Source organism: Phocoena sinus, chromosome X (genome assembly GCF_008692025.1).
Source record: "Phocoena sinus isolate mPhoSin1 chromosome X, mPhoSin1.pri, whole genome shotgun sequence".
NCBI lineage: Eukaryota > Metazoa > Chordata > Mammalia > Artiodactyla > Phocoenidae > Phocoena > Phocoena sinus.
In genome coordinates this window covers 47,808,328-47,833,656 of record NC_045784.1, presented here as the reverse complement: position 1 = coordinate 47,833,656, position 25,329 = coordinate 47,808,328, and the positions used below count along the sequence as shown (strand labels likewise).

Genomic DNA, 25,329 nt, shown 5'->3' with positions numbered 1-25,329 from the left:
CCACTGCAATGAGAAGCCCACACACTGCAATGAAGAGTAGCCTCCACTCGCCGCAACTAGAGAAAGCCCACACAGAAACGAAGATCCAACACAGCCAAAAATAAATTAAATAAATAAGTTTTTTTAAAAATAGCTAAAACTTCACAAATTTAATCAAATACATGAATCCATACATCCAAGAACCTCAAGGAACTCCAATGAGTTAAACTCAGAGAGATCCACACCAAGACACATTATAATCACATCACTAAAAGATAAAGACAAGAAGAAAATCTTGAAAGCAATAGGAGATAAATGACTCATCATATATAAGGGGTTCTCAGTAAAAATTAACAGCCGATTTCTTATCAGATACAAAGGTGATTACATGTTTAAAGTGCTGAGGGCCTGCACTGGAACCCACATTGAGCTCTGTGCCCCCTAGCCTGCCAGGGCGTCCCTGCGCCCAGTTGTCACTGAGGCAGTGTGCCCCACATTCTTTGCTGCCCCGGCCGGCCAGCTCAGGTGTTGCCTGGCTCCCCTTGGCTCGCCCACTCCCTCCTGCACACCTGAGGCACCGCTGTCCCATGGCCAAGAATGGTGAAAGTCTCAGCCCCCCAAGCTCCCAGGACAGCGCCACCGCTGCCGAAGGTGCCGGCCCCCCTTCCACCGCTGCCTCCACAGAACCCAACATCACAAAAGTCACCCTGAAGACCCTGAAGAAGAAGGAGTACTTCACAGTGTCCAAGAATAGCTCCACCCCCACAGTTCAAGGAAGAAATCTCTAAATGTTTCAAATCACATACCAACCAATTTGTGTTGATGTTTGCTGGAAACGTTTTAAAAGATCAAGATACTTTAAGTCAGCATGGAATTCACGATGGACTTATTGTTCACCTCGTCATCAAAGCACAAAACAGACCTCAGGATCATTCAGCTCAGCAAAAACACACCAGTGGAAGCAGTGCTACCACATCATCGGCTCCTAATAGTAACTCCACATTTGGTTCTGCTGCTAGCAACCTTTTTGGTTTAGGTGGCCTTAGAGGACTTGCAGGTCTGAGTAGCTTGGGTTTGAATAGTATCAACTTCTTTGAACTACAAAGCCAGGTGCAGCAGCACTTGTGTCCAGTCCTGAAATAATGGTCCAGATCATGGAGAATCCCTCTGTCCAGAGCATGCTTTCAAATCCTGACCTGATGAGGCAGTTAATTATGGCCAATCCACAAATGCAGCAGTTGATACAGAGAAATCCAGAAATTAATTATATGCTGAATAATCCAGATATTATGAGACAAACATTGGAACTTGCCAAGAATCCAGCAATGATGCAGGAAATAATGAGAAACCAGGACCGAGCCTTAACCAACCTAGGAAGCATCCCAGAGGATACTACAATGCTTTATGGTGCATGTACCCAGATATTCAGGAACTAATGCTGAGTGCTGCACAAGAACAGTTTGGTGGTAATCCATTTGCTTCCTTAGTGAACAATATATCCTCAGGTGAAGGTAGTTAACCTTCCCGTACAGAATATAGAGATCGATTACCCAAAACGTGGGCTCCACAGGCTTCTCAGAATTCATCAGCTTCTGAGGGAGGCACTCAGAAGTGCCTGGGAGGCACTAGTGGTAGTGCTGTCAGTGGCACTGCTGGGCAGAGTTCTGTGCCAAATTTGGGGCCTGGAGTAAGAGCTAGTATGTTCAACACACCAGGAATGCAGAGCTTGTTGCAACAAATAACTGAAAACTCACAACTTATGCAAAATATGTTGTCTGTCCCCTACATGAGAAGCATCATGCAGTCACTAAGCCAGAACCCTGACCTTGCTGCACAGATGCAGACTGCTGATAAGTTATTGGCAATGTCAAACCCTAGAGCAACGCAGGCCTTGTTACAGATTCAGCAGGGTTTATGTCTGTAACAATAGGAAACATCAATGAAATTAAAAGCTGGTTCTTTGAAAAGGTAAACAAAATTTATAAACCTTTAGCCAGACTCATCAAGAGAAAAAAAGAGGGAGGGCTCAAATCAAAATTAGAAATGAAAAAGGAGAAATTACAACAGACAACACAGAAATACAAAGGATCATAAGAGACTACTATAAGCAACTATATGCCAATAAAATGGACAACCTAGAATAAATGGACAAATTCTTAGAAAGGTACAATCTCCCAAGACTGAACCAGGAAGAAGTAGAAAATATGAACAGACCAATCACAAGTACTGAAATTGAAACTGATTTTAAAACTCCCAACAAACAAAAGTCCAGGACCAGATGGCTTCACAGGCAAATTGTATCAAATATTTTGAGAAGAGTTAACACCTATCTTCTGGAACTATTCCAAAAAAACTGCAGAGGAATACTCCCAAGCTCATTCTATGAGGTCGCCATCACCCTGATACCAAAACCAGACAAAGATACCACAGAAAAAGAAAATTACAGGCCAATATCACTAACGAACATAGACATAAAAATCCTCATCAAAATACTAGCAAACCGAATTCAACAATACATTAAAAAGATCAGACAACATGATCAAGTGGGATTTATCCCAGGGATGCAAGGATTTTTCAATATATGCAAATCAATCAGTGTGATACACCATATTAAAAAACCAAATACTAAAAACCATATATGATCATCTCAATAGATACAGAAAAAGATTTTGACAATATTCAACACCCATTTATGATAAAAACTCTGCAGAAAGTGGGCATAGAGAGAACACACCTCAACATAATAAAGGCCATATATGACAAAACTACAGCTAACATCATTCTCAATAGTGAAAAGCTGAAACCATTTCCACTAAGATGAGGAACAAGACAAGGATGTCCACTCTCACCACTTTTATTCAACATAGTTTTGGAAGTTCTAGTGATGGTAATCAGAGAAGAAAAAGAAATAAAAGGAATTCAAATTGGAAAAGAAGAAGTAAAACTGTCACTACTTGCAGATGACATGATACTATACATAGAAAATCCTAAAGATGCTATCAGAAAACTACAAGAGCTCATCAATGAATTTGGTAAAGTTGCAGGATACAAAATTAATACACAGAAATCTCTTGCATTTCTATACAATAACAGCAAAAGATCAGAAACAGAACTTAAAGAAACGATCCCATTTACCATTGCATCAAAAAGAATAAAATACCTAGGAATAAACCTACCTAAGGAGACAGAAGACCTGTACTCTGAAAACTATAAGAAGCTGATAAAAGAAATCGAAGATGACACAAACAGATGGAAAGATTGTGTTCTTGGATTGGAAGAATCAATATTGTCAAAATGACTATATTACCCAAAGCAATCTACAGATTCAATGCAATCCCTATCAAATTACCAATGGCATTTTTCACAGAACTAGATCAAAAAATCTTAATATTTGTATGGAGACACAAAAGATCCCATATAGCCAAAGCAATCTTGATCTGGAGGAATCCTGCTCCCTGACCTCAGACTATACTACAAAGTTACAGTCATCAAAAGAGTATGGGCCTTTGCGGGGGGGACCTTGAAGATGGCGGAAGAGTAAGACGCGGAGATCGCCTTCCTCCTCACGGATACACCAGAAATACATCCACACGTGGAACAACTCCTACAGAACTCCTACTGAAGGCTGGCAGAAGACCTCAGACCTCCCAAAAGGCAAGAAACTCCCCACGTAACTGGGTAGGGCAAAAGAAAAAACAGAGACAAAAGAATAAGGACGGCACCTGCACCAGTGGGAGGGAGCTGTGAAGGAGGAAAAGTTTCCACACACTAGGAAGCCCCTCCGCGGGCGGAGACTGCGGGAGGCAGAGGGGGAGTTTCGGGACCGCGGAGTAGTGCACAGCGACGGGTGCGGAGGGCAAAGCGGGGAGATTCCTGCACAGACGATCGGTGCCGACCGGCACTCACCAGCCCGAGTGGCTTGTCTGCTCACCCGCCGGGGCGGGCGGGGCTGCGAGCTGAGGCTCGGGTTTTGGTTTTGGACGGAGCTCAGGGAGAGGACTGGGGTTGGCGGCTTGAACATAGCCTGAAGGGGTTAGTGCACCACGACTAGCCGGGAGGGAGTTCGGGGAAAAGCCTGCACCGGCCGAAGAGGCAAGAGACTTTTTCTTCCCTCTTTGTTTCCTGGTGCGCGAGGAGAGGGGTTTAAGAGCGCTGCTTAAAGGAACTCCAGAGACGGGCGCGAGCCGCGGCTAAAAGCGCGAACCCCAGAGACGGGCGTGAGCCGCGGCTGAAAGCGCAAACCCCAGAGACGGGCGCGAGCCGCGGCTAAAACCGTGGACCCCAGAGACGGGCGGGAGACGCTAAGGCTGCTGCTGCCGCCACCAAGGGGCCTGTGTGCGAGCACAGGTCACTCTCCACACCCCTCTTCCGCGGAGCCTGTGCAGCCCGCCACTGCCAGGTTCCCGGGATCCAGGGACAACTTCCCCGGGAGTACGCACGGCGGGTCTCAGGCTGGTGCAACATCACGCCGGCCTCTGCCGCAACGTCACGCTGCCTCTGCAGCCGCAGGCCCGCCCCGCACGTAGTGCCCCTCCTACCCCCATCCCCCAACCCCCGGCCTGAGTGAGCCGGAGGCCCCGAATCAGCAGCTCCTTTAACCCCGTCCTGTCTGAGCGAAAAAACAGACGCCCTCCAGCGACCTACACGCAGAGGCAGGGCCAAATCCAAAGCTGAGCTCCTGTGAGCTGTGAGAACAAAGAAGAGAAAGGGAAATCTCTCCCAGCAGCCACAGAAGCAGCGGATTAAAGCTCCACAATCAACTTGATATACCCTGCATCTGTGGAATACCTGAATAGACAAGGAATGATCCCAAATTGAAGAGGTGGAATTTAGGAGCGAGATCTATGATTTTTTTCCCTTTTCCTCTTTTTGTGAATGTGTACGTGTATGCTTCTGTGTGAGATCTTGTCTGTATACTCTTGCTTCCACCATTTGTCCTAGGGCTCTATCCGTCCATGATTTTTTTAAAAAATTCTTTTTCTTAATAATTAAGTTTAATTGTAATAACTTTATTATACTTTACCTTCGTTCTTTCTTTCCTTCCTTCCTTCCCTCCTTTAGACAACGAATCACCCCAAATTGAGGAGGTGGTCTCTGGGAGCAGGATTTATGATTTTTCCCCCTTTACCTCTTTTTGTGAAGGTGTATGTGTATGCTTCTGTGTAAGATTTTCTCTGTATAGCTTTGCTTCCAACATTTGTCCTAAGGTTCTATCCGTCCCTTTTTTTTTTTTTCTAAATATTTTTTAATTCAATAACTATATTATATTTTTACTGTATCATCTTTCTTTCTGTCTTTTTTCCTTCTTTCCCTCCTTCCTTCCTTCCTCCCTCCCTCCCTCCCTCCTTTCTTTCCTTCTTTGCTTCTTTCTTCCTTCCTTCCTTTCCTCCTTTCCTTCTTTCTTTACTCATACTTCTACTAATTCTCTCTACTTTTTCTCCCTTTTATTCTGAGCTGTGTGGATGAAACGCTCTTGGTGCTCCAGCCAGGAGTCAGGGCTCTGCCTCTGAGGTAGGAGAGCCAACTTCAGGACACTGGTCAACAAGAGACCTCCCAGCTCCACATAATATTAAACGGTGGAAATCTCCCAGAGACCTCCATCTTAACACCAGCACCCAGCTTCACTCAACGACCAGCAAGCCACAGTGCTGGACAACCTATGCCAAACAACTAGCAAAACAGGAACACAACCCCACCCATTAGCAGAGAGGCTGCCTAAAATCATAATAAGGCCACAGACACCCCAAAACACACCACCAGACGTGAACCTGCCCACTAGAGAGACAAGATCCAGCCTCATCCAGCACAACACAGGCACTAGTCCCCTCCACCAGGAAGCCTACACAACCCACTGAAACAACCTTAGCCACTGGAGACAGACATCAAAAACAACGGGAACTACGAAAGTGCAGCCTGCAAAAAGGAGACCCCAAACACAGTAAGATAAGCAAAATGAGAAGACAGAAAAACACACAGCAGATGAAGGAGCAAGATAAAAACCCACCAGACCTAACAAATGAAGAGGAAATAGGCAATCTACCTGAAAAATAAATCAGAATAATGATAGTAAGGATGATCCGAAATCTTGGAAGTAGAATGGACAAAATGCAAGAAACAGTTAACAAGGACCTACAAGAACTAAAGATGAAACAAGCAACGATGAACAATGCAATAAATGAAATTAAAACCACTCTAGATAGGATCAATAGCAGAATAACTGAGGCAGAAGAACGGATAAGTGACCTGGAAGATAAAGTAGTGGAAATAACTACTGCAGAGCAGAATAAAGAAAAAAGAATGAAAAGAACTGAGGACAGTCTCAGAGACCTCTGGGACAACATGAAACGCACCAACATTCGAATTATAGGGGTTCCAGAAGAAGAAGAAAGAAAGAAAGGGACTGAGAAAATATTTGAAGAGATTATAGTTGAAAACTTCCCTAATATGGGAAAGGAAATAGTTAATCAAGTCCAGGAAGCACAGAGAGTCCCATACAGGATAAATACAAGGAGAAACACGCCAAGACACATATTAATCAAACTGTCAAAAATTAAATACAAAGAAAGCATATTAAAAGCAGCAAGGGAAAAACAACAAATAACACACAAGGGAATCCCCATAAGGTTAACAGCTGATCTCTCAGCAGAAACCCTACAAGCCAGAAGGGAGTGGCAGGACATACTGAAAGTGATGAAGGAGAATAGCCTGCAACCAAGACTACTCTACCCAGCAAGGATCTCATTCACATTTGATGGAGAAATTAAAACCTTTACAGACAAGCAAAAGCTGGGAGAGTTCAGCACCACCAAACCAGCTTTACAACAAATGCTAAAGGAACTTCTCTAGACACGAAACACAAGAGAAGGAAATGACCTATAGTAGCGAACCCAAAACAATATATAAAATGGAAATAGGAACATACATATCGATAATTACCTTAAATGTAAATGGACTAAATGCTCCCACCAAAAGACACAGATTGGCTGAATGGATACAAAAACAAGACCCTTATATATGCTGTCTACAAGAGACCCACTTCAGAACTAGAGACACATACAGACTGAAAGTAAGGGGATGGAAAAAGATATTCCATGCAAATGGAAACCAAAAGAAAGCTGGAGTAGCAATTCTCATATCAGACAAAATAGACTTTAAAATAAGGACTATTAAAAGGGACAAAGAAGGACACTACATAATGATCAAGGGATCGATCCAAGAAGAAGATATAACAATTGTAAATATTTATGCACCCAACATAGGAGCACCTCAATACATAAGGCAAATACTAACAACCATAAAAGGGGAGATCAACAGTAACACATTCATAGTAGGGGACTTTAACACCCCACTTTCACCCATGGACAGATCATCCAAAATGAAAATAAATAAGGAAACACAAGCTTTAAATGATACATTAAACAAGATGGACTTAATTGATATTTATAGGACACTCCATCCAAAAACAACAGAATACACATTTTTCTCAAGTGCTCATGGAACATTCTCCAGGATAGACCATATCTTGGGTCACAAATCAAGCCTTGGTAAATTTAAGAAAACTGAAATTGTATCAAGTATCTTTTCCGACCACAACGCCATGAGACTAGATATCAATTACAGGAAAAGATCTTTAAAAAATACAAACACATGGAGGCTAAACAATACACTACTTAATAATGAAGTGATCACTGAAGAAATCAAAGAGGAAATAAAAAAATACCTAGAAACAAATGACAATGGAGACACAACGACCCAAAACCTATGGGATGCAGCAAAAGCAGTTCTAAGGGGGAAGTTTATAGCAATACAAGCCCACCTTAAGAAGCAGGAAACATCTCGAATAAACAACCTAACCTTGCACCTCAAGCAATTAGAGAAAGAAGAACAAAAAAACCCCAAAGCTAGCAGAAGGAAAGAAATCATAAAAATCAGATCAGAAATAAATGAAAAAGAAATGAAGGAAACAATAGCAAAGATCAATAAAACTAAAAGCTGGTTCTTTGAGAAGATAAACAAAATAGATAAACCACTAGCCAGACTCATCAAGAAAAAAAGGGAGAAGACTCAAATCAATAGAATTAGAAATGAAAAAGGAGAAGTAACAACTGACACTGCAGAAATAAAAAAAATCATGAGAGATTACTACAAGCAACTCTATGCCAATAAAATGGACAATCTGGAAGAAATGGACAAATTCTTAGAAATGCACAACCTGCCAAGACTGAATCAGGAAGAAATAGAAAATATGAACAGACCAATCACAAGCACTGAAATTGAAACTGTGATTAAAAACCTTCCAACAAACAAAAGCCCAGGACCAGGTGGCTTCACAGGTGAATTCTATCAAACGTTTAGAGAAGAGCTAACACCTATCCTTCTCAAACTCTTCCAAAATATAGCAGAGGGAGGAACACTCCCAAATTCCTTCTACGAAGCCACCATCACCTTGATACCAAAACCAGACAAGGATGTCACAAAGAAAGAAAACTACAGGCCAATATCACTGATGAACATAGATGCAAAAATCCTCAACAAAATACTAGCAAACAGAATCCAACAGCACATTAAAAGGATCATACACCATGATCAAGTGGGGTTTATTCCAGGAATGCAAGGATTCTTCAATATACGCAAATCTATCAATGTGATAAACCATATTAACAAATTGAAGGAGAAAAACCATATGATCATCTCAATAGATGCAGAGAAAGCTTTCGACAAAATTCAACACCCATTTATGATAAAAACCCTCCAGAAAGTAGGCATAGAGGGAACTTTCCTAAACATAATAAAAGCCATATATGACAAGCCCACAGCAAACATCATCCTCAATGGTGAAAAACTGAAAGCATTTCCACTAAGATCAGGAACAAGACAAGGTTGCCCACTCTCACCACTCTTATTCAACATAGTTTTGGAAGTTTTAGCCACAGCAATCAGAGAAGAAAAGGAAATAAAAGGAATCCAAATCGGAAAAGAAGAAGTAAAGCTGTCACTGTTTGCAGATGACATGATACTATACATAGATAATCCTAAAGATGCTACCAGAAAACTACTAGAGCTAATCAATGAATTTGGTAAAGTAGCAGGATACAAAATTAATGCACAGAAATCTCTGGCATTCCTATATACTAATGATGAAAAATCTGAAAGTGAAATCAAGAAAACACTCCCATTTACCATTGCAATAAAAAGAATAAAATATCTAGGAATAAACCTACCTAAGGATACGAAAGACCTGTATGCAGAAAATTATAAGACACTGATGAAAGAAATTAAAGATGATACAAATAGATGGAGAGATATACCATGTTCTTGGATGGGAAGAATCAACATTGTGAAAATGACTCTACTACCCAAAGCAATCTACAGATTCAATGCAATCCCTATCAAACTACCACTGGCATTTTTCACAGAACTAGAACAAAAAATTTCGCAATTTGTATGGAAACACAAAAGACCCCGAATAGCCAAAGCAATCTTGAGAACGATAAAAGGAGCTGGAGGAATAAGGCTCCCTGACTTCAGACTATATTACAAAGCAACAGTAATCAAGACAGTATGGTACTGGCACAAAAACAGAAAGATAGATCAGTGGAACAGGATAGAAAGCCCAGAGATAAACCCACGCACATATGGACACCTTATCTTTGATAAAGGAGGCAGGAATGTACAGTGGAGAAAGGACAGCCTCTTCAATAAATGGTGCTGGGAAAACTGGACAGGTACATGTGAAAGTATGAGATTAGATCACTCCCTAACACCATACACAAAAATAAGCTCAAAATGGATTAAAGACCTAAATGTAAGGCCAGAAACTATCAAACTCTTAGAAGAAAACATAGGAAGAACACTCTATGACATAAATCACAGCAAGATCCTTTCTGACCCACCTCCTAGAGTAATGGAAATAAAAACAAAAATAAACAAATGGGACCTAATGAAACTTCAAAGCTTTTGCACAGCAATGGAAACCATAACCAAGACCAAAAGACAACCCTCAGAATGGGAGAAAACATTTGCAAATGAAGCAAATGACAAAGGATTAATCTCCAAAATTTACAAGCAGCTCATGCAGCTCAATAACAAAAAAACAAACAACCCCATCCAAAAATGGGCAGAAGACCTAAATAGACATTTCTCCAAAGAAGATATACAGAATGCCAACAAACACATGAAAGAATGCTCAACATCATTAATCATTAGAGAAATGCAAATCAAAACTACAATGAGATATCATCTCACACCAGTCAGAATGGCCATCATCAAATAATCTAGAAACAATAAATGCTGGAGAGGGTGTGGACAAAAGGGGACACTCTTGCACTGCTGGTGGGAATGTGAATTGGTTCAGCCACTGTGGAGAACAGTATGGAGGTTCCTTAAAAAACTACAAATAGAATTACCATATGACCCAGCAATCCCACTACTTGGCATATACCCTGAGAAAACCAAAATTCAAAAAGAGTCATGTACCAAAATGTTCATTGCAGCTCTATTTACAATAGCCAGGACATGGAAACAACCTAAGCGCCCATCATCGGATGAATGGATAAAGAAGATGTGGCACATATACACAATGGAATATTACTCAGCCTTAAAAAGAAATGAAATTGAGCTATTTGTAATGAGATGGATAGACCTAGAGTCTGTCATACAGAGTGAAGTAAGTCAGAAAGAAAAAGACAAATACCGTATGCTAACACATATATATGGAATTTAAGGGAAAAAAATGTCATGAAGAACCTAGGGGTAAGATAGGAATAAAGACGCAGACCTACTGGAGAACGGACTTGAGGGTATGGGGAGGGGGAGGGGTGAGTTTTGACAGGGCGAGAGAGAGTCATGGACATATACACACTAACAAACGTAGTAAGGTAGATAGCTGGGGGGAAGCAGCCGCAAGGCACAGGGATATTAGCTCGGTACTTTGTGACAGCCTGGAAGGGTGGGATGGGGAGAGTGGGAGGGAGGGAGACGCAAGAGGGAAGACATATGGGAACATATGTATATGTATAGCTGATTCACTTTGTTATAAAGCAGAAACTAACACACCATTGTAAAGCAATTATACCCCAATAAAGATGTTTAAAAAAAAAAATAAAAGAGTATGGTATTGGCACAAAAATAGAAATATAGATCAATGGAACAGGATAGAAAGCCCAAAGATAAACCCACACACCTATGGTCACCTAATCTAGGACAAAGGAGGCAAAAATATACAATGGAGAAAAGACAGCCTCTTCAATAAGTGGTGCTGGGAAAACTGGACAGCTACATGTAAAAGAATGAAATTAGAACACCACACACAAAAATAAACTCAAAATGAATTAAGGACTTAAGTCTAAGACCAGATACTATAAAACTCCTAGAGGAAAAACATAGGCTGGACACTCTTTGACATAAATTGCAGCAATATTTTTTTGGAATCATCTCCTAGAGTAATGGAAACAAAAACGAAAATAAACAAATGAGACCTAATTAAACTTAAAAGCTTTTGCACAGCAAAGGAAACCATAAACAAAGCAAAAAGACAACATATGGAATGGGAGAAAATATTTGAAAACAATGCAACCAGCAAGGGATTAATCTTTAAAATATACAAACAGTTCATACAGCTTAATATCAAAAAAACAAGCAAACAATCCAATCAAAAAATGGGCAGAAAACCTAAATAGACATTTCTCAAAAAAAGACACACAGATAGCCAAGAAGCACATGAAAAGATGCTCAACATTGCTAATTATTAGAGAAAAGCAAATCAAAACCACAATGAGGTATCACCTCACACCAGTCAAAATGGCCATCATCAAAAAGTCTACAAACAATAAATGCTGGAGAGGGTGTGGGGAAAAGGGAACCCTCCTACACTGTCGGTGGGAATGTAAATTGGTGCAGCCACTATGGAGGACAGTATGGAGGTTCCTTAAAAAACTAAAAATAGAGCTACCATACGATCCAGCAATCCCACTCCAGGGCATATCCCCAGAGAAAACCATAATTTGAAAAGATACACGCACCCCAATATTCATTGCAGCACTATTCACAATAGTCAAAACATGGAAGCAACCTAAATGTCCCTCGACAGACGAATGGATAATGAAGATGTGGTATATATATACAGTGGAATATTACTTAGCTATTAAAAAAGAATGAAATAATGCCATTTGCAGTAACATGGATGGACCTAGAGATTATCATACTAAGTGAAGTCAGACAGAGAAAGACAAATATTATGATATCACTTGTATATGGAATCTTAAAAAATTATACAGATTAACTTATTTACAAAACAGAAACAGACTCACAGACTTAGGAAACAAACTCATGGTTACCAAAGGGGAAAGGTGGGGAGAAGGGATCAATTAGGAATTTGGGATTGACAAATACACACTACTGTATATAAAAGAGATAACCAACAAGGACCTACTGTATAGCACAGGGATCTCTGCTCAGTGTTCTGTAATAACATAAATGGGAAAAGAATCTGAAAAAGAATAGATATATGTATATGCATAACTGAATCACTTTGCTGTACACCTGAAACTAACACCACATTGTAAGTCAACTATACTCCGATATAAAATAAAAATTGAAAGAAAATACAATGAGATATCACCTCACATCTGTCAGATGGCTATCATCAAAAAGAACACAAATAACAAATGTTGGTGAGGATGTGGAGAAAAGAGAACCCTCATACACTGTTGGTGGGGACGTAAATTGGTACAGCCACTGTGGAAAACAGTATAGAGGTTTCTCAAAAAAACTAAAAATAGAACTACCAAATGATCCAGCAATTCTACTCCTGGGCATTTACCCAAAAAATATGAAAGCATTCATTCAAAATCATACATGCACCCCAATGTTCATAGCAGTATTATTTACAATTGCCAAGATATGGAAGCAATCTAAGTGTCCATCAGCAGATGAAAGGATAAAGGTGTGGTATATATATGCAATGGAATACTGCTCAGCCATAAAAAAAGAAATTTTGCCATTTGCATGGATGGACTTGGAGGGTATTATGCTAAGTGAAATAAGTCAGACAGAGAAAGACAAATACTGTATGATAACATTTATATGTGGAATCTAAAAAATAATAAAAAGAAACTTGTGAATATAACAAAAAAGAAACAGACTCACAGATATAGAGAACAAATTAGTGGTTACCACTGGGAGAGGGAAGAGGAGAGGGGCAAAAGAAGGGTGGGGGATTAAGAGGTACAAAGTACTATGTATAAAATAAATAAGCTACAAGGATATATAGTACAACACAGGGAATATAGCCAATATTTTATAATAACTATAAATAGAATATAAGCTTTAAAAATTGTGAATCACTATGCTGTACACCTGAAAATTATATAATAATATAAATCAACTACACCTTAATTTTTTAAATTTCTTATGCAAAAGTAAAAAAAAAAAGATGTACAATCCTAATTTCCAGAACCTTTGAACGTGTTACTTTACATGGTTAAAGGGACTTCCCAGATGTCCTTAAGGATTTTGAGATATGGAGATTATCCTGGATTATGCTAGTGCATTCAGTGTAATCACAAGAGTCCTTATAAGTGGAAGGCAGGAGGATTAGTGAGATATAGAAGATACTACATTGCTTCTTTGAAGATAGGGGAAGGGGACATGACCTTAGTAATCTAAGCAGCCTTTAGAAGCTCAAAATAGCAAGGAAGTGGATTTTCCCCTAGAATCTCTGGAGGGAGTGTGACCCTGCCAACACTTTTATTTTGGCCCAGTGAAAGTCACGACCAACTGGGATTTATTCACATGATTAAAGGTTTGATTTGACATTAGAAAGCCAATCAACGTAATTCACCATAAAAACAAACTGAAAAAGAAAAACAATGTGATTATCTCAATCAATGTATAAAAACAATTGAGAAAATCCAAAATCCATTCCTGAAAAAAACCAAAACAACAAAAAACTTTGTATCTCATACTGGTAAAGGGAAATACAAAAAAATCTACAGCTAACATACTTAATGGTTAAAGACAGAATGCTTACCCCTATGATCAGGAAAAAGCCAGGGATCCCCAAACACACCATTCTTATTCAATGTAGTACTGGAAGTTCCAGCCACCACAATAAGGCAAGAAAAGAAAATAGAGGTATGCATATTAGAAATGAAGAAGTAGCACAGCAAAGGAAACCATAAACAAAATGAAAAGACAACCCACAGAACAGGAGAAAATATTTGCAAACTATGCTACTGACAAGTGATTAATTTCCAAAATATACAAACAGCTCATACAGCTTAATATCAAGAAAACAAATGATCAAGTCAAAAAATAGGCAGAAGATCTAAGTAGACAGTTCTCCAGAGAAGACATACAGATGAGCAAAAAACACATGAAAAGATGCTCGACATCACTAATTATTAGAGAAATGCAAGTCAAAACTACAATGAGGTATCCCCTCACACCAGTCAGAATGGCCATCTTCAAAAAGTCTACAAACAATAAATGCTGGAGAGAGTGTGGAGAAAAGGGAACCCTCCTATACTCTTGGTGGGAATGTAAATTGGTACAGCCACTATGGAGAACATTATGGAGGTTCCTTAAAAATCTAAAAATAGAGTTACCGTATGATCCTGCAATCCCACTCCTGGGCATATATCAAGAGGAAAACATGGTTCAAAAGGATTCACGCACCCAATGTTCATTGCAGTGCTGTTTACAATAGCCAAGATGTGGAAGCAACCTAATGTCCATCGACAGAGGAATGAATAAAGAAGATGTGGTACATATCTATAATGGAATATTACTCAGCCATAAAAAAGAATGAAATAATGCCATTTGCGGCAACATGGATGGACCTAGAGATTATCATACTAAGTGTGGTAAGTCAGACAAAGACAAATATCATATGGTATTGCTTATACGTGGAATCTAAAAAATAAATGATACAAATGAACTTATTTACAAAACAGAAACAAACTCACACACTTAGAGAATGAACTTATGGTTACCAGAGGGGAAGGGTGGGTAGGGGATGATTGGGAGTTTGGGATTGACATGTACACAATGATATATTTAAAACAGACTACCAACAAGGACCTACTGTATAGCACAGTGAACGTTGCTCAATATTCTGTAATAACCTAAATGGGAAAAGAATTTGAAAAACAATAGATACATGTATATGTCTAACTGAATCACTTTGCTTTACACCTGAAACTAACACAACAGTTTTAATCAACTATGCTCCAATATAAAATAAAAAAATTTTTAAATACAAATTTTAAAAAAATGGGCAGAAGATCTAAGTAGACATTTCTCCAAAGAAGACATACAGATGGGCAAAAAGCACTTGAAAAGATGCTCAACATCACTAATTATTAGAGAAAAGCAAATCAAAACCAGATTGAGGTATCACCTCACACCAGTCAGAATAGCCATCATCAAAAAGTCTACAAACAATAAATGCTGGAGAGGGTGGAGAAAAAGGAACCCTCCTACACTCTTGGCGGGAACGTAAATTGGTACAGCCACTATGGAGAATAGTATGGAGGTTCCTTAAAAGATTAAAAATAGAGTTACCATATGATTCTGCAATCCCACTCCTGGGCATATATCTGGTGAAAATTCTAACTCGAAAAGATACATGCACCCCTATGTAGCACTATTTACAATAAGCAAGACATAGAAGTAATGTAAATGTGCATCAACAGATGAATGGATAAAGAAGATGTGGTATATATATACAATGGAATATTACTCCACCATTAAAATAATAAAATAGGGACTTCCCTGGTGGCGCAGTGGTTAAGAATCCGCCTGCCAATGCAGGGGACACGGGTTCAATGCCTGGTCCGGGAAGATCCCACATACCACAGAGCAACTAAGCCTGTGTGCCACAACTACTGAGCCTGTGCTCTAGAGCCCATGAGCCACAACTACTGAGCCCGTGTGCCACAACTACTGAAGCCCACGCACCTAAAGCCCATGCTCCACAACAAGAGAAGCCACCACAATGAGAAGCCCGCACACTGCAATGAAGAGTAGCCCCCACTCACCACAACTAGAGAAAGCCCATGCACAGCAACGAAGACCCAATGCAGCCAAAAAAATAAATTAAATAAATAAATTTTTTAAAAAAGAATAATGCCATTTGCAGCAACATGGATGGACCTAGAGATTATTATATTAAGTGAAGTAAGTCAGTCAGAGTAAGACAAATATCATGTGATATCAGTTATCTGTGGAATCTAAAGAAATCATACAAACTTATTTATAAAACAGAAATAGACGTAGGAAACAAACTTATGGTTACCAGAGGGGATAGCGGGGCAGGGGAGATAAATTAGGAGTTTGGGATTAACATATACACAGTACTATATAAAATAGGTAAACAAGGACCTACTGTATAGCACAGGGAACTATATTGAATACCTGTAATAACCCACGATGGAACAGAATCTGAAAAAGAATATATATATATATATGTATGTATAACTGAATCACTTTGCTGTACACCTAAAACTAACACAACATTGTAAATTACCTGTATTTAAATTTTAAAAAAAAGAAGGGCTTCCCTGGTGGCACAGTGGTTGAGAGTCTGCCTGCCGATGCAGGGGACACGGGTTCATGCCCCGGTCTGGGAAGATCCCACATGCCGCGGAGCGGCTGGGCCCATGAGCCATGGCCGCTGAGCCTGCGCGTCCAGAGCCTGTGCTCCACAACGGGAGAGGCCACAACAGTGAGAGGCCCGCGTACCACCAAAAAAAAAAAAAAAAAAAAAAGAAAACCTTAAAAAAAACTTGAAGATAGGAACAAATTTAAAAAGAGAAAAAGTAAAACAATCTTTACTCACAGAGAACATGATTATCTATGTAGAAAGTATAATGAAATCTAGAAAAAAGCTACTAGAACTAAGTAGGTTTAGCAAGGTTTCAGGATATAATATCTATATACAGAAACCAATTGTTTATGTATATACAATTTTGGCCGTGCCGTGAGGCATGTGGTATCTTAGTTCCCCAACCAGGGATTGAACCCGTGTCCTCTCTGCATTAGGAGTGCACAGTCTTAACCAATGGACCGCCAGGGAAGTCCCACAATTGTATCTTTATATACTAACAGTGAATGACTGGAAATTCACTGCTACAATTGTATTTTTATATACTAGCCGTGAATGGCTGGGAATTGAAAATTTTAAAATACCATTTATAATAGCATCCAAAAATATGAAATAAGTGGGGATAAATCTGAAAAAATGTGATAGACCTGTACACTGAAAACTATAAAAAATATTACTGAGAAAAATTAAAGGCCAAAATAAATGGAGGAATACATCTTGCTCATGAGCCAAAGACTCAATATTGTTAAGAGGTCAATTCTTCCCCCACTTTAATCTATAGATTCAATGCAATCCCAACCAAATCCCAGCAGACTCTTTTGTAGAAATAGACAAGCTGATTCTAAAATTCATGTGGAAATTCAAAAGACCCCCAAAGAGCCAAAACAATCCTGAAAAACAACAAAATTGAAGGCCTAAGACTATCTGATCTCCCAAATTATTATACAGCTACAGTAATCAAAACAGTGTAATACTGGCATAAAGGTAGACAAATACATCAATGGAACATAACAGAGGGTCCAGAAATAAACCCACGCATATATAGACAATTGATTTTTGACAAAAGTACAAAAGCAATGCAATGGAGAAAGGATAGCCTTCTCAACACACACTGCTAGAACAACTGGGTAACTATATGCTAAAAAAAAAAAAAAAAGAACGTGGTGCCATATACAAAAATTAACCCCAAATGGCTCATGGACCTCAATGTAAAGCCTAAAACTATAAAACTCATAAAAGGGAACACAGGAGAAAACCTTTGTAATCTTGTGTTAGACGAAGATTCCTTAGATATGACACCAAAAGCATATTCCATAGAAGAATAAAATAATAAATAAAACTTCATCAAAGGGAAGGGGGGATGGGATGAACTGGGAGCTTGGGATTCACATATATACACTACTATGTATAAAATAGGTAACTAATGAGAACCTACTGTATAGCACAGGGGACTCTATTCAATGCTCTGCGGTGAACTAAATGGGAAGGAAATCTAAAAAAGAGTGGATATATGTATACATATAACTGATTCACTTTGCTGTACCTCAGAAACTAACACAACATTGTAAAGCAACTATATGCCAATAAAGAATTTTTTTAAGCTTCATCAAAATTTTAAATGTCTTCTCTTCAAAAGACACTGTTTAGATAAAGAACAGAGTTGAGAAAACTGGATATCCACATGCAAAAGAATGAAGTTGGACCCTTTCCTTATACCATACATAAAAACTCAAAATAGATCAAAGATCGAAATGTAAGAGCAAAAACTACAAAACTCTTAGAAATAAACATAGGCAGAAAGCTTCATGACATTGGATTTGGCAATGATTTTTTGTGTATGACACCAAAAGTACAGGCAACAAAAGAAAAAACTGAACTATATCCAAATTTAAAACTATGCATTGAAGGATACAATCAACAGAATGAAAAGGCAATCCAGGAGACGGGAGTAAATATTTGCAAATCATATCTGATAAGGAGTTAATATGCAGAATATATAAAGAACTTCTACAACTCAACAATAAAAAATTTTTTTAATGGGTGAAGAAGATATACAGATGACCAATAAGCACAAGAAAAGATGCTCAACATCACTAATCATTAGGGAAATGCAAATCAAAATCACATATCACTTCACACCCTTTAGGATGATGAAAGAAAAAGAAGGAAGGGAGGGAAGGAGGGAGGAAAGGAAGGGAAAGAAAGAGAAAGGAAGAAAAGAAAAAGTGTTGGTGAGGATGCGGGGAAACTGGAATCCTAGAGCACTCTTGTTGGGAACATAAGATGGTGCAGTCTCTACAGAAAATAGTATGGCAGTTCCTGAAAAAATTAAAAATGAGTTACCATATGATCCAGCAATACCCTAAAGAATTAAAAGCAGGGACTCAAATAGATATTTGTTTACCCATACTTAAAGCAGCATTATTCACAATAGCCAAAAGGTAAAAGCAACCCAAGTGTCCATCAATGGGTAAATGGATAAACAAAATATGGTGTACACTACAATGGAATATTATTTAGCCTTAAAAAGGAAATTCTGCCACATGCTACAACATGTATGAACCTTGAAGACATTATGCTAAGTGAAATAAGCTAGTCACAGAAGGAGAGATACTGTATGATTCCACTTATATGAGGTACCAAGAGTAATCAAATTCAGAGGCAGAAAGTAGAATGGTGGTTGTCAGGGGCTGGGGGGAGGATGAATTAGTGTTTAGATGGTAGACTTTCAGTTATGCAAGATGAAAGGAGTTCTGAAGATGGATTGTGGTGATGGTTGCACAAATGTGAATAAATTTAATGCCACTCTATACTTAAAAATGGTTAAGATGGTAAATTTTATGTATTTTACCACAATATTTTTTTTAATTTTAAATGTTTTAAAAGCTTTTTCAGGGGACTTTCCTGATAGTCCAGTGGTTAAGACTCTGGGCTTCCACTGCAGGGGGCACGGGTTCAATCCCTGGTTGGGGAGCTAAGATCCTGCATGCTGTGTGGCCATAAATGAAAAGCTTTTTCAGAATGAAAAAAGACACTTTTTAAAGAATGAAAAGACAAGCCACAGACTGGAGAAAAAATGTTACAAAACATACATATATCTGATAAACAATTTTTATCCAATTAGAATTCTCAAAACTCAACAATAAAATGAGCAACCCAATACAAAATGTGCAAGAGAGTTGAACATTTTACCAAAGAAGATATTTGGATGGCACATGAAAATACTCTCAAATCATTAGTCAGTAGAAAAATGCAAATCAAAACTACAATGAGATACCACTACATCCTACTAGATTAGCTAATGTCAAAAAACTGACAATGCCAGCTGCTGGAAAAGGTGTGGAGAATTTTCACACACTGATGGGAATGCCAAATGGTAGAGCTACTTTGAGAAAGTTTAGCAGTTTCTGAGCCTGTTAACCATATACTTACCATATATCCCAGCAAACCAACTCTAAGTATTTAAAGAAATGAAAACACAAAAAAATCCATGCAAATGTTTACAGCAGGTTTATTTGTAATCACCCAAACCTGGAAACAACCCAATGTCCCTTCAACCGGGGAATGGATAAACTAATGGTGGTACATCCAGACAATGGAGTGTAACTCAGATAAGGAACTACTGATAAACCCAATAATGTAGATGAATCTCAAATGTGCTTAGTGAAAGAAGCCAGTCTCAAAAGGCTACATATTGTATAATTCCATCTATATGACATTCTCCAAAAGATAAAACTATAGGGACAAAGAACAAATCAGGGTTGCCAGGAGTTAAGAGGTAGGGAGGTTTTTACTATAAAGTAGCAGGGATGAATTTGACGGAGGAGAGCAGAGGGTAATGGAACTGTTCTATACCTTGATTGTGTTGGTTACACAACTCTATGCATTTGTCAAAGCTTATAGAACTGTACACCAGAGGTTATCTTATTCTAAGTACACCAGAGGTTAGTTTATTCTATACCTATAGGCATAAAATAAGCCTACATGCTGTATGATTCTTTTTACATGACATTCACACGAAGGCAAAACTATAGGGACAGAAAAAAGATCGGGGGCTCCCGGAATCTGAGGGTGGGGGTAGGGGTTGACTACAAAGAGTTCCAAGAGTTTTGGGGGTGATGTAAACTATACCTTGATAGTGATGGTAGTTCACTACTGTATACATTTGTCCAAACTCACAGAACTTACACTATAAAGGGTGAACTTTATTGTATATAAATTATACTTTAAAAAAAAAAAAGCAAGAGGGAAAAGACTCGAAAAATAGCATTGTAAAAAACTTGTGATAGGGCTTCCCTGGTGGCACAGTGGTTAAGAATCCGCCTGCCAATGCAGGGGACACGGGTTCGAGCCCTGGTCCAGGAAGATCCCACATGCCGCGGAGCAACTAAGCCTGTGCGCCGCAACTACTGAGCCTGTGCTCTAGAGCCCGTGGGCCACAACTACTGAGCCCGCATGCCACAACTACTGAAGCCCGTGCACCTGCAGCCTGTGCTCTGCAACAAGAGAAGCCACTGCAAGGAGAAGCCCACACACCACAACGAAGAGTAGCCCCCGCTCACCGCAACTAGAGAAAGCCCACACGCAGCAACAAAGACCCAACTCAGCCATAAATAAATAAATAAATAAATGATTTGTTTAAAAAAAGCAGAAAAAAAAACTTGTGATATGCTGTAGAAAATCTGGAATCCCAAATTCTTATCCTGACATGACTACTTTAGTTCTTCTGTTTGACTTGGGCCAAATTTTGTTCCCATGATGTTTCTTACTCAACAAGATACCTCTTATTCCTAGTATTTAGTTACCAGTATCTCTTAGGAGTATTAGAAAATATTTTTAAAGTTAAATTATGAATTGTCATATGGTTATAAAATGGCGTTAGCTGTCCTGGTATGCAATTTTTCATTGTAGCACTATTATCTATCAGGAGATTTTGATAGGATAGTGTAAAGTAAGTTGGACCCCATTAAAGAGTATTTGGAGTGGCATTTTATCAAGGCCCTATTTTTTAAAGCCAAAAAAAGAGAGAATGTATTTAAAAGACTTGATAACAGAGGCTGGCACACCGTAGGTACTTAATGTTAAGGAGGCAGTACAATGCAGAGGAAAGGGACTGAATAATGTTTTTATCATACCTGGGTTCCAATCCTGGCACCACTTAATATGTTGTTTTGGGTACTTCCTGACAACTTTGAACCTACTTATCTTTCATATGGGGAGACTAACCTCTTACTGGCAGAGCTGTATTGAAGGCTAAAGGAGGTAACAGGTTTTCAGGGTCTGGTACAGTTTGTGCTCAAGCAGTATGTAATCCTCTCCTCTGGCTGCCCCAGAATGCAGAAGTGGTCTGCACTTCCCTGCTAACCATCCTGCAACCAAGGGCCTATCAGGCCATCACACGGTTCCAGTCTCAGGATTTGAATAGGGTGACAGCAAGAGAGGCAAGGCTAAGATGTGGCTGTGGATCCATAGATGATGTGGAAGTTTGGAGTGGGGGGCAAAGCCTGCAATCTAACACCCATTCCCTTCAAACATGTCCAGTCTCAGGTAGACTGCTAGGAACTGAAGTCCTATGCATAACCCAAACAACCCCTGGTAAAGTAAGATACTGTGTTTCTGTTGCCATCATTTACCCTAGTCCCTTTCTGAGGGGCCCTGACACTGCCTGGGTCTTTTTCTGATGGAGTATGCTCCCCCAGAAGAGGTGGCTAATATTTTTATGGGGTATAATGTCTTCTAGACACCAGAAAAGGAGTTTGCTGGTATACCCCTCATATAGCAGCTCTTGAGGATGCAGCCTATGAATAAATGATACCAGAACTCTTTTGAATCATGGAATTCAAATGCTGGTGCTGGGTGAGACATGGTCACACAATGACGGGTCCCAGCCAGAGTGCTTCAGTTCAAGCGATTCCAACTCACAGTCTGCCCAGAAATGCCCCTCAGCAGCAACCTACCAAGAGGTACCTTACTTCCCCTTTGTGTGAACAGGCAGTGCTTACCACACCTCAGCACCAGCCAGGCTTGTGTGTTGTCTTCTTTCCTCTATTCTATCCTTAAACCCTTCCAGAGACTCAGAAGGCTCATCACTGTTCCCCCTACTCCTGCTGCCACCCAAGCGAGGATCTGTGGGCTTGGGTGGGAGGAAGATGTGTGACCTGCAGCCCATTGCAGGGATGTCTTGCTGCTGAGCTTTGTCGTAGACTGGTAAAGAAATCATCACCCCCACCACCACCGAGGAAGCCCCAGATCTACGAGCAGCCTAGCCTCCAGTTGCATGTTTAGCTCTCCAAGAGGGTTTTGTGAGGGGTCGGCCCTCCAACCAGCCCAACCTATAAGGTGGGGGATAAATTGTTAGCATAAGGGATCTGCTGATAATTTTTTTTTAATTTCTCTTGAAAACAGAGTACAGATTAAATAAGGGTATTGGGTTTGTCAGTTTCAGACACTTGGGACTTTTTTTCCCTGGAGAATGGAGGGAAGGGGGGTTGGGGGAAGGGGCTCTTTTAATTTCAGGGAGAAGCAAACCATTTCATCTGTTATTTCCACTGGAACTGATGCTTGGAGTAGGGGAAGGAGGTGAGATCAGTGGATCAGTCACCAGCACTGTCATCAGCATTGCCAGAGAGGTCAAGGGCGGACATCATGGAATCAGACAGCTTGCTGGCGAGTTTATCTGCAGATGGAGAAAAATGGGCAGTCACTTGGTGGCTGGCTTGCCAATAGGAGGCCTGCAGGAGCTAGCCTACATTTACCTTGGTCTGCACCAAACTCCCAAACTGGCTCCCTAACCGCCCCCTCCCCACCCAACACTAAACAAAACAACTGGTGAGCTAATGGCAGCCACTGCTCAGCCTCACAGGAAGACCCATTTGTCTACCTATGAAATGATCACCCCAAAATAGCTTGTATCTCAGAGTGTCAGAGTACTGAGCTTCAAGTATTTTTCTCTTCCTAGTATCAAAACAGCTGTTTTCTTTTACTGTGTTGAACTTATTAGCACTCTGCCATGACCCTCAAAGCTCTCACGGCAAAGGAGCAGGATGGCAGTAGGGGCTTTGAGCCTGAATGCTCACCTCCATCCTCCAGCCACACCCTATTGTTCCTCAGGATTCCCCTCAGACATCACCTCCTTCTGGAAGCCTTCTCTTATCACCCCTACCCCACCACGACCTCCAGGCTGGGTTAGGTTCCCGCACTGTGCTTTCTATGTCTTCACAGTGATCACTTTGTGTTGCCAATGTCTGTTTTCTCGTCTCCTCCCCACTCCCCAATAAGACCAGCAGTTCAAGGGCAATTCATCTCTGTACTCCCAGGACTCAGCGTGGAATCAGGCCAAGAGCGAATGGTTATGAACATAGTCTAGTTCAAAGAACAGGGCTCATGGGATCAGTCAAATCTAGGTTTGCATTTTGGCCCCATCAAATACCTTGAGTGTGTCACTTAATGTCTCTGGGCCCCAGTTTCCTCACTTACCAAATGAGAATAAGACTTTTGCAATGAGTTAGTGAAAATTAGTATAGCATGAAGACCTAAATGGACCAGCCATACAGCAGACCACCATCGAAATGAAGGGAGACCTTCTTTTGTGAATTGATGGGTAAATATCTATAATATATATTGAGTGGAAAAATGATGTGGCAAAACTATATGTTCAGGAGACTAGCCTCTGTCTACAAAAAGAGAACAAAGAATATACAGATATTTGCCTGTGTACCTATCTCAGGAATGAGATACAAGAAATTAACTGGTTGCCTCTGGAGGGATGCCTGGAAGACTGCGGGATTGGAAGGAGACATTTTATTGTAAATTCTTTTGTACCCTTTGGATTTTGAGTATATCGCCTATTGATAAAGTAAACATATATAGCCTGAAAGCTTCTTAACACATAGAAAGCAAGTGACAAATAAATGGTGGGTATTTGATACATAAAACTAGGCCAATGGTTCTCCAAGTGTGGTTCCCAGAGGAGCAACATCACCACTAACTGGCAACCAGTTAGAAACACAAATTCTCAGCGCCCTGCCACCCACCCACCCAAGGTCCAACTACTCAATTAGAAACTCTGGGGGTGGGTCCCAGAAACCTGTGTTTTAATAAGCCCTCCAGGCAATTCTAATACAAGATAAAGTTTGAGAACCACTGTGCTAGCAGGTAAGCCTCCTAACCCCTCCCTGCCCCCTAACCCTGGCCTGGGGCTGGACACATGGAGATGCTCATTCAGGAGCCCCTAATTAAGGCCTCAGGTAGGTTCTTTTTGGAGCACAGGGGGGTGGTCAGGTGCCCCTACCTGTACGCTTCTGGAGCTTCTTCTTATTCTTCAGGGCAGATGCCAGAGCCTGGCCCTGCTGCAGGGGGTCTGTCGCCATGATCCTCTGTAGCATCGGGCGGCGGTCCACTGGGCAGACATCCACTGAGCTGTTGTTCCTGGGATGAAGGTCCACATTGCGCTTAGCCCACCCCACCTGATGACGGTTTGGATTGGTGCAATACCCAGTGAGATCTCCAATCTGGGGAAAGAAAGGACAACAGTGAGGTCTGGGTCCCCAGAGTACCTCCAAAGACTTCTGCAGAGGAGGCAGGGATAGGCTTGCATAAGAACAGGAGCCTTGGAGCCACACAGAACTAATAAGCTTCAAGTCTGGCTCCACCACAGACTAGCAGGTGCTTAGTTATCCTTTCAGCCACAATTTGCTCATCTGTCAAATAAGGGTGGACAGTAGGTAGCTTGCATGGCTTTTACA

General features: G+C 40.3%; 1 protein-coding gene and 1 pseudogene across 6 annotated transcripts in view; one reads left to right on the top strand and one right to left on the bottom strand.

The window, feature by feature from the left end:
- Positions 1 to 566: 566 nt before the first annotated feature.
- On the top strand, positions 567 to 1,903 carry LOC116747080 (annotated as a pseudogene).
- Positions 1,904 to 20,078: 18,175 nt separating this feature from the next.
- Positions 20,079 to 25,329, bottom strand: part of GNL3L (G protein nucleolar 3 like) — a 29,424-nt gene continuing 24,173 nt past the window's right edge. For 2 of the 6 annotated variants that reach the window (XM_032619193.1, XM_032619192.1), the window contains exons 14-15: positions 24,876 to 25,095; positions 23,050 to 23,261 (exon numbers count right to left, since the gene is read on the bottom strand). In XM_032619193.1, the coding sequence (XP_032475084.1) occupies positions 23,179 to 23,261; positions 24,876 to 25,095 (303 nt within the window). In that variant the 3' untranslated portion in view covers positions 23,050 to 23,178. Of the gene's footprint in view, positions 23,262 to 24,875; positions 25,096 to 25,329 lie in introns of all 6 variants that reach the window. The other 4 variants (XM_032619190.1, XR_004347987.1, XM_032619194.1 and 1 more) reach the window with 4 other exon arrangements.